This window comes from Erythrolamprus reginae, chromosome 1 (assembly GCF_031021105.1).
Source record: "Erythrolamprus reginae isolate rEryReg1 chromosome 1, rEryReg1.hap1, whole genome shotgun sequence".
NCBI lineage: Eukaryota > Metazoa > Chordata > Lepidosauria > Squamata > Dipsadidae > Erythrolamprus > Erythrolamprus reginae.
In genome coordinates, this window is record NC_091950.1 from 317,379,736 (window position 1) to 317,400,714 (window position 20,979).

Genomic DNA, 20,979 nt, shown 5'->3' on the forward strand with positions numbered 1-20,979 from the left:
AATAATTTGGCCTGTAAAACAAAGGCCTTTACACACCAGTAAATTTACAATAACTGAGAGAAAAAGCGCACCCAATTACTTCATCACAATAACTCCTGAAGTGATACCATCTGCTTCTAGAGAAATGCAAATTAATAGCTTGGGCCCTTTCACAGAACAAGCAAACATAAATTATAATTCTTCCATTGAGGTATTGTACTTTAATAACATCTCAGGACATTCTGAGAGTGTGTTACGTGAGAGTAGTATTTCACAGGAAACCCCAACTATCCCACTTGATCACATCAGGAATTTAGGATTCCATATTCAACAGAGTGAAAGTGTTGAGATAGAAGATTCTATATCAAACGTATTGTTTCCTTCACTGGTGAACAAGAACACTTTTTTTGAACTTACAGAAGACCCGCAGTGGATGCTATCTCCTACTAGTTACATATTTTCTTCTGTGTATAAACATACTAACAATTTCTTGCAGTCTTTGAGTACATTGAAGGAAAATGCAACTTATGAGTATTTTATTTCCAGAATTCCAGAAGAAAATCTTTCTACTCCTGTTCATCAGTATTATCCTAAGGAATTAATTAAAGAAACAATGTTTGGCTTACTAAACAAATCACTTGAAAATATCTACTTGCAGCCCACAAAGAGATTTTTACAAGAGGATTCTGTTAGGAATGACTTCTACATTGTAGATGATTTACAGACTACAAAATTAAATCACATGAGAGACTATAATTCAGTACATTTTAAAAAACAATTTTTTAAACACAGCACAAATCCTTCTGTTTCATTACAAAACATGAAGGCCTGGTTTCCAGATGTTATGCACAGAATCTATCCGACAGAAATCTTCATGTCAGTGGAATATAGTAGGGAATTACATTTATCATTAGGGTTACCAAAAACAAGAGACAGAAATTCTGAAATTCAACGAACTGTTTCTGTTTCACCTTTATATCAAGAAACATACAATAGAGCTTTTTTTAAAAGTGACTTTTTTGCATTTAATCCTCTCACTGAGCAGTTAGTTAATTTAGAAGAACAGGAAGGTTCATCACTAGAGGATGAATTTGAGCTTCCGGATAAGTTAATTTCATACAATAATGATGTATCTTCTTTTTCATTTCTGTTGGAAGATGTGAAATCAAAGTCAAAATTGGTTTCTGGAGCAGGATATGTAGAAAACAATGCATCTGGCAGTCATTATAATTATATTTCCTTTCTCCCAATTAATGATATAAGTCTTCCAACACAGTACATAAATACTTCCTTTTGGACTATGGTTAACGATTCTCCAGAATCTACTGGAAAATTCTTGTTGTCCTCATTTAATCAATCATATTCTTCCCTAACAGAGACAATGTATTTTTTCATGTCTCCTACACAAATAGAAGATATCACGATGCAAACACTTCCTTATAAAAGACTAGTAGACCATAATGTTTCAAAGTTATATATTCTTACTAATACACCAGAAGAGAATTTCAGTTCAGTTTTTGCAATGTCATCAAGGAATTCAGATGTTATTGAAAGAACAACCACAAAATCACACCCTCTTCTTAATAAAAATGGATCTACAAATGATACTTCAGCTGTTTATGTTTCTTTAACTTCCCAGATAGCACCTTTGATTCAGCCTTCCTTGCATTTACAGATTAGTACTTATGATATATTACAAGGAAGGTTTACTGATGATTTAAAAATTACTGCCAACTTAGCCATGCAACAGACTATGGAGAAAATCCCAGATGATCAACTAATAACTTTTTTTCCACCTACTGAAACACCAGCAATACAATTTTTTGAATCTTCCTGTATAAAATGTACCTGCAAAGTTTTATCACTAAGTCCAGTACATTTTAAGAAACTGACACATAATGTATATATAGATTTACAGAGTAGTCAGTTTACAAGTGCTTCCGATTATATGAAAAATGCAGAGTATTCACATATGAATAATGCTTTTTTTGAAAAACAATATGCACAAATATCTGATTCGTTTATAAGGACATTGCCTTTAGAAATACTACCTACCCACAGGCATGGAACAATTGCACAGTTAAGCAAACATTCAGCAGCTTTAATGATTTCAGATGCTTCAATTTTACAGAATCCTCTAAATAACCTTGATCAATATTTGCTTGGTTCAGAATATTTGTGGAAAGAAAAACCAGTTCAGGGAACAAGCACCATGAATAAAATATACTTTTCTGAAAATGAACATAATGCTCCAAACAGTTTAGGAAGCAAAGACACACTACTTCTTCAACCTGGTCATGCGGAAGAGTTTGATGATATGGATCACAAAAATATTGATACGAAAATAAAAGTTACTGTTTCAAAACAGGAATCAGTTGTTTGGAAAGTGCATCATGATTCTAGCAAGTCTACTGATGATCCCATTAAGAAAGGATTGTCATCTTTGAATCCAAGTAACGTTAATCTGATTGATTTTTATGACCAGACAATTTCCTCATCTTTTGAAGACTTGAAATATGAAACAATAGTAAACGATTCTTCCCTTTTGGAACCAGCCACAATTTCAGTAGTTACTGATGTAATGTTTCAATTTTCCTTGTTGAATGAAGCTATTCAGTATTTTGATGAAAATGCATCAAACAGTGGAATGATATTTCATACTCACAACTCAAAAGTTCAAAACGCAGTTCACGAAACTGCTCTGATCAATATAACGCCAGAAGCAAATCCAAGTATTGTGTTCAAAACAACGTTGACTCCCAGCAGCAAATATCTTCCGACTTATTTTTTATGTAATTCCTTCATGGACCGGGATTGCCTATGTGGACCTGAAATCAAACACAGTAGGTCAAAACATGAAGCTAGATGTAGAATGAAAAATGGCTTCTGTGATAGATATATCAATAGAGTTTAGAATTACTGGTTCTAAATTAGACTTCATGCTTAGTAATAGAAATATTAAATCCATAGAAATTTATTAACAATGTATTATACCATATTAAAATGATCAATGATCAAGGTGTAGAACTTTAGTGTATGATTCTAATCACCACCATTCCATTTACTAATTCAAGATCTTTGAGGAGACTATTATGACAATCAAATTAACTGTTTCTCCTATTCAGTGAAAATTGTTTTTTAAAAATCTAATGAAGACAAATAATGAAAATTTGATCAGAAAATATGAGAGAGAAATCATATCAAATGATCTTCATTCTACAAATGATTCTGTTCTTCTACTTCTCTCCAAACTCTGTGTATCTCTTTGTCTAGTATACAGTGGTACCTCTACCTAAGAATGCATCTACTTAAGAACTTTTCTAGATAAAAAACGGGTGTTCAAGATTTTTTTACCTCTTCGTAAGAACCATTTTCTACTTAAGAACCGAGCCTGTAAAAATTTCCCTGGAAATCTGAGACCGGCATGAAGGTCCAGACAGTTTCCTGCCATTCACCCTGGATTTCTCTCTCTGGCGCAGTGTATGGGAGGCAGCCTCGCACCGGATGTATCAGAGGCGCGTGCTCCTCCTCGCTGCCTCAGAGTCCCTTTTTTTTTTTAGCCTTAAAGTTTTGTATTTTTTTTATTCCCCTCACCTCACTTTCTTCCTTCAGCAGTGACTGTCCTCCTCTTCTTTGTCCTCCTCCTTCCACCCAACTTCCGAGCTTTTATTTCTTTCCTAATGGGTTTGCATGCATTATTTGCTTTTACATTGATTCCTATGGAAAAAATTGCTTCTACTTACAAACTTTTCTACTTAAGAACCTGGTCACGGAACGAATTAAGTTCTTAAGTAGAGGTACCACTGTATGTCTTGCTACCTATAAACAAAAAAGACATTGAATCTACAGAAGTTTTGTTATTTTTTAAACTGATTTTTCAAAATAAACAATATCCAACAAAATGAACAGGAGAAATCATTGCCTAATAATCTTTAAGTATATTTAATTTTTTTTTAAAAAGAAAAGCTTTGCTTGATTTGTATTATACTGAGATTATTGTAGTCTAAGTATTTTGAGTAAGTGATCTTAAAAAATAATATGAGTATACATTCAGTGGAAAATGTGTTTGAAATTATTTTCATATTGTCAATTGATAGTCTCCTGAGAATAAAACACTTATTTAATAATAATAACTTAATAAAACACTTCATACTAACCTCAAGAAAGCATGCTTTCAGTCATTATTCAGAAGTGGTACATTTGAATTAGCTCTGCTATTTAGAAACAGTAGAGTTTTTCCATTCAGTGTGACATAAAATAAATGGTATTTTTGCAAAGCACATGAATAATTCGTTTCTAGAAAGATATACTACAAAAGAAATTTTGTGTTAATAGAAAATCGGTTCATACACATTTATAGCATATGTATGTCCACATGAGTTGAAGAGTTAATGAGATTATGGATTATGTGGTTCCTCAAATATGTCAATGTATACTAGCAGTGGTGATATATGAATGAAAATACAAAACAAAAAACCCAAATTGGAAAAATAACCAGAAACATGGTTGGATTGGGGATGTACAAACTATTTTGGGATTGTACAAACTATTTTTTAAAGTTATTCAGCTCTTGCTGATGATACATTGACTCTATTATCCCATAAATAGATTGGTATTCAGTATGAATAGTGAAATGCTGAGAATCTGTGAAATGTAAGAGAATCTGGATTCCAAATGTAGGTAATTCCTTCTCTAAGTGATTCTCTTATAGTTTAGCAGATAATATGTGAGATTTCTTTTCCTACCCCATCTCTCTGTCCTTCTTACACATTGGGAACCACAAAATGTTTTAAATATGATCCACATAACAACTAGAATTGATCCTTTGTGTGTGCTATATATTTGATATATATAGTGCTAGCATTTGTGTATCAGTCAGCTAGCAAATTACAGTATTTATTTTATAGGATAGTTGAGAGGAGATTCTTTTGTCCTTCTGCTTCAACTCCCAAAAATGATATTCACCAGCTGATTTGGGGGTTTCTTACATAGACTAATAAAATCTTAAAATATAAGATTGAAAAAATATCCTATAACCATGACCTATTACTGTAAGAAATAGAACATCAAGACAAATAAACACATTTGTAAAATAAGTTTTAAAGGTGTTTAATAAAAAAAACCTCCCAAATGTGTTGTTTTTTATAAAATTGAATACTTTTATAATGCTGTAGTTTTCCCGGAAATTTCAACTCCTACTGAAAGAAACAATAACAGATTCTGCATACCTCTAATTTTTATGAAGAAAAAGTATAGAAAGATGGATCAAAAGATCAAACAAATATTGCTAAAATATTTTCAAAAAATGGTCAAATATTTTAAAATCATTCGCCTTGCTGCAACAAAAATGCTACAATAATAAATATTTCTATATGTTTGTCTATTATAAAAAAATAAAAGTGCGCATACATAAAAAAAATTAAATCAGGTAATAACTACTATATTATTAAAAATGAAAACCAATTTTAAAAGCATTATCAGCATTGTGGCTTTACCACTGGCTTGGTGATATCCCGGTGAGAATTTTATATATTTAAGAGTTCTAATTCTGACATTTACATTGTTTTTGTAATGCCTAGGTAGATTATACTACAGAATTGATATTACCATCTACAAAATCAAAGAAGATGAAGAGCCAAACGTTGTGAATGTAATTAGAGAATGGGTAAGTTAGGCTACTTTTCAAACCATTGCATATAATTGTAAGTGTGCTTTTGAAAAAGTTATTCAAATATTTTAAAAAATATATAAATTTAAAAGTATGCTCTTTAAAAATATTAAAGATTAATTTTACAAAAGCATGATTCAGAACTGGTAATTTCTGCACTATTTATTCAGATGTATATATTGTTTATCTGAAATACTGCTTTTCATTCTGATCTTTCAAAATCTATAGAGATTAAACAGGCCCCATCCTTTTAGCTTTTCAGAAGGCTATCAGGACCTGGCATTTTACCCAAACACCAGAGTAAAAAAAAATTACTCATACGAACTTGTTTTATCCAGCTATAAAGTTCACATTGGTTTCAAATCAGTATATTGTATGCAGTGAAGAGCTTCCAAAATTTTTGCTACCACACTGTGGGCATGGCTTATGCAGGACGCCCTGCATATTCTTTCAACATCTTTCAGTACAAATTGGGTGCTCTGGGGTGCAGCTCCATTTTTGCTACCCCACTGCGTTTCCCCCCCCTCCTGGTCCGGGCAATAGCCCACCCCTGATTGTATGTGTATACTGTATACTCAGCCGCCCTGAGTCTACGGAGAAGCGCAGCATAGAAATCCAAATAAACCTATTTGTTTGTTTGTTTGTTTGTTTGTTTATTTGGTTTGGTTTGGTTTGGCTTGGCTTGGCTTGGCTTGGCTTGGCTTGGCTTGGCTTGGCTTTGTTTTATTTTATTTTATTTTATTTTATTTTATTTTATTTTATTTTATTTTATTTTATTTTATTTTATTTTATTTTATTTTATTTTATTTTATTTTATTTTATTTTATTTTATTTTATTTTATTTTATTTTATTTTATTTTATTTTATTTTATTTTATTTTATTTTATTTTATTTTATTTTATTTTATTTTATTTTATTTTATTTTATTTGTATGCCGCCCCTCTCCAAAGACTCGGGGCAGCTAACAACAATGAAAAGACAATGAAAACAAATCTAATCTTAAAAATAATCTTAAAAAACCCCAATTTAAAGAACCACTCATACATACAAGCATACCATGTATAAATTCTATAAGCCTAGGGGGAAGTGAAATTTCAATTCCCCCATGCAGAGGTGGGTTTTAAGGAGCTTGCGAAAGGCAAGGAGGGTGGGGGGCAACTCTGATATCTGGGGGGAGCTGGTTCCAGAGGGTCGGGGCTGCCACAGAGAAGGCTCTTCTCCTGGGTCCCACCAAATGACATTGCTTAGTCGATGGGACCCGGAGAAGGCCAACTCTGTGGGACCTAACCGGTCGCTGGGATTCATGCGGCAGAAGGCGATCCCAGAGATATTCTGGTCCGATGCCATGAAGGGCTTTATAGGTCATAACCAACACTTTGAATTGTGACTGGAAATTGATCGGCAACCAATGCAGACTGCGGAGTGTTTGTGTAACATGGGCATATCTTGGGAAGCCCATGATTGCTCTCGCAGCTGCATTCTGCACGATCTGAAGTTTCCGAACACTTTTCAAAGGTAGCCCCATGTACAGAGCAAATAAAATAAAATATGTCCATTCAGTTTTAGGAAGAAATTTTCTAGCTTGGTACCTTCACCATTACACCAGAATGGCTCCTCCTTTTGTCACTTCTAGTTTACTTTTTCTACCACTGTCTATGTAGGTTTATTCTCACTATATAATCACAACCTTTTTGTTGATGATGGTGGTGATTGATAGGTTTTTTAATTATTATCTCACTGTTAAAAAGGTCTTTAAAGGGTTACCAGTTCTTAACGACAAATGGAATCTAGATTAATAATGTTCAAAAGTTTTTTTATTATTATTTTATAACAACAATTTGCCACCCATCTTGCCACAAAGTTATATGTTATATAGGCTATAAGGTTATCAATTTGCCAGCAGTGCCACTGAGATATTGTTTTAGTAAAAACCGCAGCTACAGATTTTCTTCACACATTTAGATTTCTGTCACTACTTGTAAGGATTAATAGAAACATAGAAACATAGAAGACTGACGGCAGAAAAAGACCTCATGGTCCATCCAGTCTGCCCTTATACTATTTCCTGTATTTTATCTTAGGATGGATATATGTTTATCCCAGGCATGTTTAAATTCAGTTACTGTGGATTTACCAACCACGTCTGCTGGAAGTTTGTTCCAAGGATCTACTACTCTTTCAGTGAAATAATATTTTCTCACGTTGCTTTTGATCTTTCCCCCAACTAACTTCAGATTGTGTCCCCTTGTTCTTGTGTTAATAAAGCGTTTTATCTAAGCCAGCTTCATGTCTCAATTAGTGATTAATAATCTTCTATTAGTGCTTTATACTGGTAGTGAAGAGAATATTATCACTAAGAAATATTGTTGTGCCCTTTAAAATTCTTGATTTTCTGCTCTTAAGCTTGCTTTCCTTAGCCTATTGTTCTGTGCCATAGTTTTTAAAGAACAAAAGGAAATGTATGAAGTGTTTTATGAGTATAGTAAAAGCAAGAAGTTCTGTATATAGTGAAAGATGTTGATCTTAGCTATGTTCCCTGCCCAAAATCCTCTGCAATTTCTTTGGCTTGCTATTTTTTATACTTTCTGCACTCTTCACCCTAACATAAAAGGGAACAGCATGATTTTTATGCTGGTACTAGTGTTGATAATTATCTTAATAATGATTATATGAAAATAAACTCAGATTCTATTAAAATAAATTCCTGCAACATGAATATAATGCAAAAATTAACAACAGTTTTTATGCATGTTGACCTCTGTATTATTTTCCTGTTTTCTAGTTTATTCAGACCATTGGGAGCTGGAATTATAATGTATGTGTGGTTGATCTAAGGTAGGTGCTTGATAGGATAGAAGGGGAATATACTATCTTCTGCAGAAGGCACTATTCTAAAATAGTAATGATACATCTTTTGTTTTTATAGTGTTGGTTCAACCAAATACCCAACAAGAGGAAAAAGAAGCGTTCATGAAAGGTAAATTTGTAAAAAAATATTGAAAAGCTCTGAAATAACTCAAGTAACTTTGTTCTATTTATCAAATGTTAATTGGATTTATGTTTATCAAATAATTTTGCATGGTAATAATGTGAAATCTATTTCCCAACATGTCCTTTAAAGTTACTCTTTAATTACCAGTTTAAAGAGCAAATGTCACAATTCCTTCTCTGAAGATTCATTTGCAGTTTAAAGAGCAAATGTCACAATTCCTTCTCTGAAGATTCATTTGCAGGGAAAGATAAAAAGAAAGTTTAGGAAGCACCTAGTAACTCCATTGATGAAAGAAATTAGTTGAATGCTTTTTGTAAGGGACTTACTACCAGTACATATTTCCTGAAGTGTGTTGTACACATAAAAGTAATAATAATGATGATGATGATGATGATGATGATGATGATAATAATAATAATAATAATATAATATAATAATATAATAATAATTTATTAGATTTGTATGCCACCCCTCTCCTTGATTTACGATTTACGACCACGGTTGTCCCAAAATTTCTGTTGCTAAGCAAGACAGTTACTAAGAGAGTTTTGCTCCATTTTATGACTTCTCTTGCCACAGTTGTTATGTGAATCACTGTAATTTACTATGTTTGTAGCATGGCTGTTAAGTGAATCTGGCTTCCTCATTGACTTTGCTTGTTAGAGGATCTCAAAAGGTGATCAGGTGATCCTGAAACACTGTAAATACATGCCAGTTGCCAAGCATCTGAATTCTGATCACGTGACCTTGTGAATACTGCAATGTTCATAAGTGTGAAAAGTCACTTTTTGAAATGTTAGTCTCTAAATCAGTGGGTTGCTACTGATTTCCACCAATTAAGCAAATGGGTAGTGATGACTGAGTGCTCTGCCCATCCACCTGGACATCATCAAAAACGCTCTGCGCATGCGCAGAAGCTTTGTGCATGTGCAAAACATGCCTGCATGCCCCCATTTCCAAACCGGTAGCAAAGTGGAACCCACTACTGGTCTAAATGAATGGCCATGGGCATCAGCATCATATAGGATCACAGGGGATTGTTAATAAATAACTACAATAATAGGAATGTTCCACTAAACTTCATTTTGTGCTGCAAAATCCAACTTCTACCCACACTGGAAACAGTTTTAGTATTCCAAGATTGAATCTTACAACATTTTTCTGGGATATCTATACTGGGCCTTCATTCGTGAGTTTTAATATTGTTTGTTTTGTCAAAGACTGAAAGCTGAACTACTCACACTAGAGTTGTGGAAGAGTTCTCATAGAATATTAAACTCTGGAGTGGCTTGACAAGTGGTTTGTTCATCTTCCATCACTTAGTAATTTGTATTAAACTTATCTAAAGCTGTTCAGATTGCATTAATCAAACACTGATGACAGATGTATGTTTGCCAGTTCCTAAACCACATGTTGCTTTTGCACCTGGAGCAGCATAAAAGGGTCTCTAGACAACAGTGAAGTGACAGCAAATTATTAATATATTATTAACTTTTGAATAAATGCAATGTTTTCTCAGTTGTTACTATAACAGCATATTTAATTTTTCCACCTCAGTAGCCCTGTTCCCCAATTAAGTGACATCTATTGGAAAGCAGAAAGAATAATTTTTACAATCATCATTGTTTGCACTGGATTCTTTTTTTAAAAAAATCTCTATATTTGCCATTTATAAAACTGATGCCATGTCATTTTTGACATCCCAGTAAAGCCACACATTTCTGTTCCTGCTGCTGCTGCTGTTTTTCCCTGAAAAATCGTTCATATCCTAGGTGTAGCCATATGACCAAGACTAGGTCAGATGGGTAAGACATGTATTACAAAGGGGTTCCCTTTTTGTTTATGTGAACTCCCCATTTTATTTTGCAAATAGCATTGTTCCCTTTGACGTTATTTACCAGTTCAATAAATACGTGCTTGCTGCACACACGTATTACAAGGAATGGCCATTCCTATAACAAAATAACAGCAAATCCAATCAAATAAAACCCTATCTCTTACATTTAACAGTGTGCTTCAAAACTACTTCCTAAAACTTTATTTTAAATTATATTATATTATATTATTTTTTTAAAATATAGTACTAAATAGAATAACAGGAAGAACTAGTATTTTTTTGCAATGAAATCTGTAGTTCTCCGTACTGAAGGAGCGGGTCCAGCAGTCACATGGGTTGCTCATGTCCAATCCGGTGGAACTGAGCCTAGTGTTAAAAAAGCTTGCCGGATCCGCCCCTTCCCCAGAATTTGCTCAGTTCGCATATCCTGCGGTTGTATTGTGATAGCTCGTTCAACATTCTAACACCTTCCCTTCGATCCTTTTCTTCAAAAGTAGTAAGAATTGTTTTATCATTATTATTTACTTGCACTAATAGCGCCAGCCGTTTGCGGCTCGGCTTTTTTCCTTTGGAGAAGTTGCGGTTTCGTTTTTCCCCGGCGGTTTTGCCGTGTACGATCCCCGCGGCCGCTTGTGGATTCTTTTAATCCTTTGGCCTGGAGGTTCTGGTGCAAGTATTAATCTATTGATTTATTGATTCTTTATTGTATATATAAATATTAAAGGGCTTAAGAATACCTCCTGCGGAGTGAGATGTCTCTATAGTCTCCTGGACTTAGTCGATCGCTTCCCCTTTAAGAAATTTTACGGAGCGATTTTTCGGCGCGAAGGCCTTCGCGCCCTTTTTAAATCTAGGCCTCTCGTGTTGGCCTCCTGCCAGCCGCGTAGGCCTCAGTCCACCGCGTGGATCCCGGAGCGGGCCTTGGGGGTCCCAGGCTAAATTCTCCACCGGCTAAGCCTCCAACCAGAGTGCCTTGGTTTACTTAATTAAAAAGTTTAGGGAGGCTGGCCCCGCTGGATCTGGGGACACGAACTCTGGGTTTGCCCAGATTGTCCTCAAGTCTCAGCAGCTTCGAGGCCTCGAAGCAGGATCCATTCCTCTTGGGAAGTCCTTAAAATTCTTCTCCTTATTTATTCAGTTATTGGCTCAGCCTTGTCTTCTGTTAATTGTCAGACTATGGCTACCTTTCCCAAGAGAGGCACAACTAAAGGTCCCAGAGAGGCCAGGCCTACAGGCGATGAGATTACTAGTATCCCCCAGGCCTCTTCCTCCTCTTCTCCAGGGGCCCGCCCCTCGACCAAGGTCACCAGGGCCGAGAAGAGAAGGGACCTAGCCCTACAAAGAATCCATGACAAATCAGCAAAACGTTTGAAAGTGCAGGCCCAAGTAATCAGTAGTCAAGACCCCCCAGAGGCTTCTAGTCTACCTCCTTCTGGGGTCCCTGTGTTATCTCTGGATGAGCCTAACCTAGACAGACCCCAACCTAACCTATGGGGCATAGGTCCAGAGGAACCAGATATTATTGAAGATTCCCCCCAGCCAGGATCCTCCCAGGCCTTTAGGGATTCTTCTGCCATCCCTGCTGATATTTCCAGTTTACCTCCTGAGTTCCAATCTATTTTTGCTGTGTTGTCCAAGGCCATTGATGCCAAACTCTCCACCATCAATGAGCTTCCCTTACCTCCTCCTCCTTCTCGTCCCTCCCGCCCCTTGGGTTCTTCCCCAGCGGTTAGAGCTCCTATTCAGGATGGTTCAGATTCCTCTCAGGACGAATATGAGGATATGGAGGATGATGAGGATCCTTTTCAAGGCCTATCAGATGATGAGGAATCTCAAATAAAGGTTCCTTCTCCAATTACCATTTTTCCTTCTCAATTATTCAAATCTCTCCTCCTCAAAGCTAGAATTTCTACGGGATTAGCGGCCCAGGAGAAACAAGCCTCCACTTCCACTGATCCCCCGGAGGAGAATTTACCTTACTTCACAGAGGAACAGGAGGATAACGAGGTAATTCCTATGCCTAAATTGTTTAAAGATGCCTTACTCAAACAGTGGGATTTCCCAGCCTCTGGCCTTAATCCCTCCACCAAGGACAGAAAGTTGTACAAACTTTCCTCTTCCTATGAAGAGCTTCTATCTTTTCCCAAACCGGATGAACCTGTCAAGATCCTTCACTCGGCAGCGGCTGTGCCAGGCGAGGCGGAGGAAGTCCTCCGCCCAGAGGACAAGCGCATTGAACAAATGCTCAAAAGAGGATTCACCGCAGATTCCTGGGCCATTAAAAGTTCTGCAGCGGCTTCCTTTTTCTCCAGAGCCATGCTGCTGTGGCTTCGCCAACTTCAACAGCATATTCCTCCCGATGACTTGAGAGGTCAACAAGACTTCAACAAAGTCTTTGCAGCTGCCCAGTACGTGGCTGATGCCACCTTGCAATCTACTAGATTTTCTGCTAAGTCTATTGCAGCTTCTACAACGGCAAGAAGACTCCTATGGATTCGCCCTTGGCAAGCGGGAGTACGCCAGAAGTGGCAGTTATCCCAGGGACCCTTAAAGCGCGACCTTCTCTTCGGTGATCTTCTGGATCCACTCCTCACGGAAACCACGGACAAGAAGAAGGTTTTGGGTCCAACCACAAAAAAGGCTACCAAAACGCAGTCCTTTCGTCGCCCAGGGCGCCAGCAAGATCAAGCGGCTTCCTATCAGAGATCTCCAGGTCAGTATTCCCCCCGCTTTCGTTCCCAAGGTAGGAACTCCAGGGGTAGAGGTTTTCGCTTCCAAAGGGGAGCTTCCTCTAACAGGGCCTCAAAAAAACCTAGATGGTAATCTTTCCTCTATTCCCATAGGGGGTCGCTTAGCTCATTTCGCCTCTAATTGGCGTTTCACCTCCAAGGACCCCTGGGTCATTGACACTGTTCAAACAGGCCTTCTTTTAGAATTTATTTCTCCTCCCCCTAAACGTTTTATTTCCTGCCCTTCTCCCAGGTCCTCCTCAGATTGTAACCGTATGGAGGAGGCCATTTCTCATCTATTGTCCATCAGAGCCATTCAACCGGTTCCTTCCGGTCAGAAGGGCCAAGGTTTTTACTCCATCCTATTTATGGTTCCAAAGTCCTCCGGAGGTTGGAGAGCTATTTTGGATTTAAAGAAACTAAACCTATTCATCAAATATAGGAAGTTTAAGATGCACTCCTTATCTTCTATTCTGGCCGCCATTCACACGGGAGATTTCATGGTCTCCTTAGACCTCACTGAGGCCTACCTTCACATTCCTATAGCCAAATGCCACAGAAAATTTTTACGTTTTTCCTTTCAAGGCAGGCATTTCCAGTATAGGGCGATGCCATTTGGCCTTTCCTCGGCCCCTCGGGTCTTTACAAAGCTCTTGGGGTCCCTGGCGGCCTATATCCGGGCGTCTCCCATCCACATTTTATGTTATCTTGATGATATTTTGATTCATGGGAACTCCCTAGAGAAAGTGAAAACAGACCTTTCTATCACCATGTCAGTCCTTCAGGACCATGGTTTTTCCATCAACTTTGAAAAAAGTCACCTCCAACCTTCCACATCCATTTCTCACCTGGGTTCCATTATCGATTCAGAATCCTCCCAGGTTTTTCTCTCTCCCGAGAGAAAACTCAGTATAGGGGAGTTAATTTCTAACATTTTACCTAATTCTTCAGTATCCATAGTAACTCTGTCTTCCCTTTTGGGGAAGATGGTGTCATGCATAGGCATCATTCCCTGGGCTCGCCTTCATGCTAGGGAACTCCAGTGGCTCCTATTACCCTTTCAGAGATCGGGGCACAGCAACTCAAATCAGCGCATTGTCATCCCACCAAGTGTTCGCAGATCCTTCAAGTGGTGGAAGTCTCCGGCCATGGACAAAGGATCCCCGTTCAGGTGCCCGGATCAATTTGTCATCACCACAGATGCCAGTCTATCGGGATGGGGCGCCCACGCCCAGGGGATGATAGCCCAGGGCACGTGGTCCCCGGAGGAGGCTTCCAGGCCAATCAATTGGCTAGAGTTAAGAGCCGTTTCCCTGGCTCTGAAGCATTTCTCTCCTCGCATTCCCAACCGGCACGTTCTCATTCTCACCGACAACATTGCCACAAAAAGCCATATCTGCAGACAGGGGGGCACGAGATCCAAGGCTCTCATGAGGGAGGCCCTCAAGTTAGGCCTTTGGGCGGAAAAACATCTTCGGTCGCTCCTAGCCGACCACATCTCGGGGAGCCTCAACGTCCAGGCGGACTGGCTATCTCGAGCAACGATAGACCCAGGAGAGTGGAACCTCCATCAGGACCTGTTCCATCAAATCAGCCTCAGATTCGGCCTACCAGTCCTGGATCTCTTCGCGACCAATGCGAACGCCCAACTCCCTCGCTTCTTTTCCAGATTTCCATCCCCGGGAGCGGAAGCAATCAATGCCCTCCGGAGTCCATGGCCTCCAGGCCTACTCTACGCATTTCCTCCAATTCCAATTCTCCCGGACGTGATTCACAAGGTCCTCACCGAGAGGGCCCGAGTAATCTTAATCGCCCCTCATTGGCCCCGCCGGCCCTGGTTCGCGGATCTCCAACAGCTGTCTGTCCAGGACCCTTGGCGACTCCCCGTTTCGGGGGATATGCTGCGGCAGGGGGCCTCATTCCATCCAGACCCGGAGTGGTTCCACCTCACCGCCTGGCTGTTATCAGGAGAGACTTAGAACTGCGTGGTCATGACCCCGATTCAGTGGAGGTCATTTTAAAGGCCAGAAGGGGTTCGACCAATCGAATCTACGACCACACGTGGTCCAAGTTTCACCAGTGGTGTCTACAGGAAGGTCTCTCCCCTCTGTGCATCCCCATACACAGAATTATTTCCTTCCTTATGCAAGGCTTCCATAAAGGACTTTCCACCAGCACCCTCCGGCGTCATCTGGCAGCCATTTCATCTGTCCTAGGGGGTCCCCGCAGACAGCCTCTCCGATCCTTCCCTGAAGTTCAGGAATTCCTCAAGGGCATAGCCAACCTCAGACCTTCCAAGGTCCACAGGTATCCATCCTGGGATTTGCCACGGGTTCTCCATTCCCTCACGCAGGCACCATACGAACCCCTAAAATCGGCGTCCCTCAGGTACCTATCCTTTAAGGTAGCATTCCTGGTGGCTATTACCTCTGCCCGACGCATTTCGGAGCTGGCTGCCCTCTCAATCAGGCAGGACCTTTGTCAATTCCATCAGGACAAGGTAGTCTTGCGACTGGACCCCACCTTCTTACCCAAGGTCAGTTCCATGTTCCACAGATCTCAGGATATTGTCCTACCTTCCTTCTGCCTCCAACGAGACCATCCCTTGGCAATTAGATGGCACACCCTGGATCTCATCAGAGCGCTGAGAATCTATATCCAACGCACAGGACCCTTTCGGAGGTCAGAAGCACTTTTTATAGCCTATCACCCCAGAGTCATGGGGGCCAAAGTGTCTTCAACAGTAATAGGCCGTTGGATCAGAGGGACTATATCTAAGGCCTATGAGTCGGCCTCCCTCTCAGTTCCAAGGAACATCACAGCGCATTCCACCAGGAGCGCAGCCACCTCGGCCGCTTGGGCGACTCAAGCCCCGTTGGAGGAGGTCTGCAAAGCAGCCACTTGGGCCTCGCCAAATTCCTTCATCAGGCACTACAAGATTGATTCTTACGCTTCAGCGGACGCTGCCTTCGGCAGAAGGGTACTCCAATCCGTTATCTCACACGATAGCAATCTAATCCCACCCTAGGGACCATCTATTGGGTATGTCCCATGTGACTGCTGGACCCGCTCCTTCAGTACGGAGAATAGGCGTTGATTGCTTACCTGAACGCCTCTTCTCGTACGGTGAGCGGGTACAGCAGTCACTTCCCGCCCTTGTATGTGTCTTCTTTACCTTTCTATATCTTTCTTCCTCTAACAATGAGAGTTGAACACTACAGAGCTTCACAGCTGAGCCTAGTCTATGGATTCGCGAATTCTGGGGAAGGGGCGGATCCGGCAAGCTTTTTTAACACTAGGCTCAGTTCCACCGGATTGGACATGAGCAACCCATGTGACTGCTGTACCCGCTCACCGTACGAGAAGAGGCGTTCAGGTAAGCAATCAACGCCTATTTTGTTTTATAGTGCAAAATCAATATCACTTCTATGTGCTTTGATACTGATTGATTTATCTGATGACTAAAACACACTAAAACAAGCAAACTAGGTGTTAGCTTCCTTTGGGCCTAATTAATATTAATTGTTACATTGATCCTAGTTAAGATGAAGTAGAATGAAGTAAAAGAAGTGGAAATTTCGATTCTTCTTTGTGATGCCCTATTCCTATTTCCCAAGGCAAATACCTAAGATCAAGACACATTTAATGTTATCTGAGTGAGGCTAAACTGTGCATTTCTGTTATGTTCAGCTACTCTTTATAATTTAATTTAACTTAACTCTATGGTTTTTAAGCACTTAATTTTTGTTCTTTATTATAGTACTTCTTTTAGAAAGACTTTTTATTATTAGTTGTAATATTGTAGGGGGGGAAATCTCATAAGAATAAAACAGGTTGTTCCAATATATAATATGTAAGTTGATGAATTGTTGAGTCAATTAATAGGATTGATTGATTAATTGATTATTTTTGTGTATTATATTAAATTACAGTGATCATACTGGTATGTAAATGCCCTGTTGTTATATTATATTATACAGTATTCTGATTCAGCAATTCTTTTGCAGATTTGAAGTCCGTGCTCTTTTAGCTTACAATTCTACCAACAATGTTAGTTTAGATGAACAAACAATTAAAAAGAAACTTGAAGACAGTAATATCACAGAAAACCTGAAACTCCATAACGTGAAACTCCATTCAATTGGTAAGGATAGTGTTTATGTTTTTGTTGTACTCTTACTTTCTGTACCTTGCAAATATTATTATTGTGACCATTATTTTCAGGACTCTCCTTCAGACATTAAACTGGTCATTCAAGGAAAATATAAGAAGCAAAAACAGTATGCAAAGGATTTAGTAGCTGATCTGGGAAGGAATTAACATATGGGACAATGGCTCTGGAATAATACTGCAATACAATAATGGAATTCTGTTTAACTAGAAATGGGCCATTACATGAGCAAGGCCCTAACTTAGAGACAGTAAACATGAGCAACATAACAAGCATTGAATACCGCAATGCAAACCATCAATTCAGATCAAAAGACATTTAGAATCATTTGGTCTTCAATTCTGATCCACAATTCCTGATTTATTATGATTTTTAAATTATAAATTGGTTTAAAATGTATAGATTTTAAAAAAACACACCCCAAGATATAAAATTTCTCCCTGATTCTAGATGATTTCTGTCTCTAATTGGAAAATACATTTGTATTCAGTGATGTACATTTTGTTTCATATATACCCATCCCATTAAGTATTTGCAAATAAAAATAACTTGGTATAAAGTTAAACCTTATTTATTCAGACCAGACTAGCAACTTTTACTAGAAAGCTACAGTGTTAATGGTAGTTTATTTGGTTCACTGCTTTTCATTTGCTCTTGTAGGCAAATGTGAGGGAGACGTACAGCCTATGAATTATATTTGGAAAGAAACTGGACCAAGAGAAACTGCCACCACTAGCTGCCATGACAACCCTACCCAGATTGCATCACGAACATGGTAACAGCTCAAAGATCATGAGATGCTTAGTGGTGAGACTGAGATGAAGTATACTACAGATATAATTAGAAAGTGGCAAATTTAGGTTTTAAAAGTGAAGAAGTAAAAGATACAAAGGATTTAAAACAATACAGAATGACTATGTGATTTCATAAGAACTTCCATATAGTGATTGCTAATGGTATTTTCTGTTCTATCTTTCCTCAGCATTCTAAACCTGAATAATTACACAGCTTACTGGGATTCTCCTGATCTTAGAAACTGTACAGGTAAGAGTTTGTGTATCTGCTCCATCTAGTTACATTTCAAATGTTTCTTTTCCAAGCTTCAAACACATCTGGGCCTTGCCAAGAAACGTTTTCTAGATATTAAGTCTCTGATATAAAATTCTTTAATACTTTAACTGGAGAACTATCCAGTTTTGTTAGACTCTAAAGCACAACCCATGTGGTGGTGGGTTGTTTCTGGTTCGGCCAGGAGCAAGTTCAATGAACCATTAGCGGCAGCAGGAGGCTCCGTCTACTCACCCGGGATGCTTCTGCACACGTGCAGAAATGTCACACAAGCATGTGCACAAACCAGTAGCGACAGGATTTAGAACCCACTACTGAACCATGTTTATTTTAGATGCATAAAGCAACATTAGCATGGTCTTTTTTGTAGCATAAATATTTAAATTCTCCTCAGAATATTTTATCAGGTTGAGGCTTTTCTTTCATTCATTCATTCATTCATTCATTCATTCATTCATTCATTCATTCATTCATCCATTCATTCATTTATTGCTAACAGCAATAATAAAACAGCATGTAATAATAATCCAATATTAAAAACAGTTAAAAACCCATTATTATAAAAACCAAACATACATACAGACATACCATGCATAAAATTGTAAAGGCCTAGGGGGAAAGTATCTCAATTCCCCCATGCCTGGCGGCAGAGGTTGGTTTTAAGCAGCTTACAAAAGGCAAGGAGGGTGGGGGCAATTCTAATCTCTGGGGGGAGTTGGTTCCAGAGGGCCGGGGCTGCCACAGAGTAGGCTCTTCCCCTGGGTCCCACCAAGCGACATTGTTTAGTTGACGGGACCCGGAGAAGACCCACTCTGGGACCTAATTGGTCGCTGGGATTCGTGCAGCAGAAGGCAGTCCCTGAGATAATCTGGTCCGGTGCCCTGAAGGGCGTTATAGGTCATAACCAATACTTATAGCTACTGAAGAAAAATCAGAACATCTTTAGCATTTGGCCATGGGAATGTGGTCAAAATCCACTCACCCTAGCACCACATGAGTAATTTGTATAGCAGTCCTGCTGACTAGGACTAGACTCCCATCATGCAGAAAAATTGCTTTAAAGATAAAGAATCTTGCCCATAAGATAGGTCTATTGATACAAATGAAGCAGTTGTCAAATTGGAACAGCTATTTCCCCTCCTGTCTGTCCTATTTAAAGAACATCTTTAGATTTGAGGCATCGAACTAATCTCTGTCCTCAGCTACTTGAATTACCAAGAGCATATCTACATAATGCAGCAGTTACATAAGCAATGGAAAGAACTGTGTAACACAATACAAAACCAACACCAAAATTACACTAGCTTTACAGCTGATGGGCAGAACAAACAAATTTCAAAACCCAGAGAATGAAATGTCTATGAAGATTCTCAGTTATCCAGGTCATGGTTGTCCCAAATGTGTTTTTTCAAGAGGCAACTGGACTTTCCTCTTGAAAAAGTGCCTTTGGGATCCCAGAGAATGAAAAAAACAATCAAACACACCCAGGAGAGTCTGAAACAACAGTGAGCAAAAAGGCAGCGTACATTTGTCTACTGTCCTCAACCATCTCCTATCTTATCATTTTTAATGGCACTTTGGAAGCTGTACTACAGCAGTACACAAAATACACGCTAAATACAAACACACCTTGATCCTTGATAGACTTGCTATAATTGGGAAAAAGGAAATTTTTCTGCGACTAACTGGCATATATTGCTATCTTTGTGTGCTTTCAGAAAACGCTGCTGACATAGCCAACCAGCTACTGAATCTTACGGGAGAAGGGCAGCAGTTGACTTCAGACAAAGTCAATGATGTGATCCAGAAACTTAAAAAAATTGTGAATGATGAAGATATCAATGAATCCTTGGGTTCTACTGTGATGACGATATTTTCTAATATTTTAACGAGTTCTGATAATGTATTGGCTGCATCATCTTCTGAGTAAGTATATACGGGAAGAGAATCCAAGTGGTATGCGGTGGTGTATAAAAATATTTATATATTAGTAGTGGGCTGCTGCATGGATGGTCCGGTACGCCATCTCGATAGGAAAAATGGATATTCACATGCATCTCTGTGCCCCGATGCATGCATGGAAGCATCCATGTGAGATTTGCCTTCTGTGCAAGATTTCACCAATTTTGGGTGGTTTTTGCTTCCACACATGTGCGGAAGCAAAGAAATTGCCGAAAATCGGTGAAAGCTCGCATGCGTGAGCATCCTCATGTGAGATTTCACTTCCTGCACATGCATAGAAACCGAATCTTACGCCAGCACGTGCATGCTGGACACGCGTGGCCCCATGCCAGTCACCAGGAGTGCACCAGTAGCGCCAACGACGGGGAGCCCTTCGTATAAATATAAAGTATGGAACTTTATCTGCATTTTAAAATTAACTCCTCAAGTGAATACTTCAAATCAATAAAGAAATATAATCTAATTTTAAGTATCTTAACTTCTCAATTCATGGTCTTGATAGCAAATCTACTATTTTAATATTAAATTAATATTTTTTCTCTAGGTTCATAGCAATTAAAATAACTCTAGGTT

General features: G+C 38.8%; 1 protein-coding gene across 4 annotated transcripts in view; it reads left to right on the forward strand.

The window, feature by feature from the left end:
• The window catches only part of ADGRG6 (adhesion G protein-coupled receptor G6), a 143,947-nt gene that overhangs the window by 79,144 nt on the left and 43,824 nt on the right, over window positions 1-20,979 (forward strand). For all 4 annotated transcript variants that reach the window (XM_070733639.1, XM_070733637.1, XM_070733640.1 and 1 more), the window contains 7 exons: window positions 5,559-5,644; window positions 8,430-8,482; window positions 8,574-8,624; window positions 17,213-17,349; window positions 18,037-18,151; window positions 18,359-18,420; window positions 20,163-20,370. In XM_070733639.1, coding sequence (XP_070589740.1) covers window positions 5,559-5,644; window positions 8,430-8,482; window positions 8,574-8,624; window positions 17,213-17,349; window positions 18,037-18,151; window positions 18,359-18,420; window positions 20,163-20,370 — 712 coding nt within the window. The remainder of the gene's footprint in view (window positions 1-5,558; window positions 5,645-8,429; window positions 8,483-8,573; window positions 8,625-17,212; window positions 17,350-18,036; window positions 18,152-18,358; window positions 18,421-20,162; window positions 20,371-20,979) is intronic.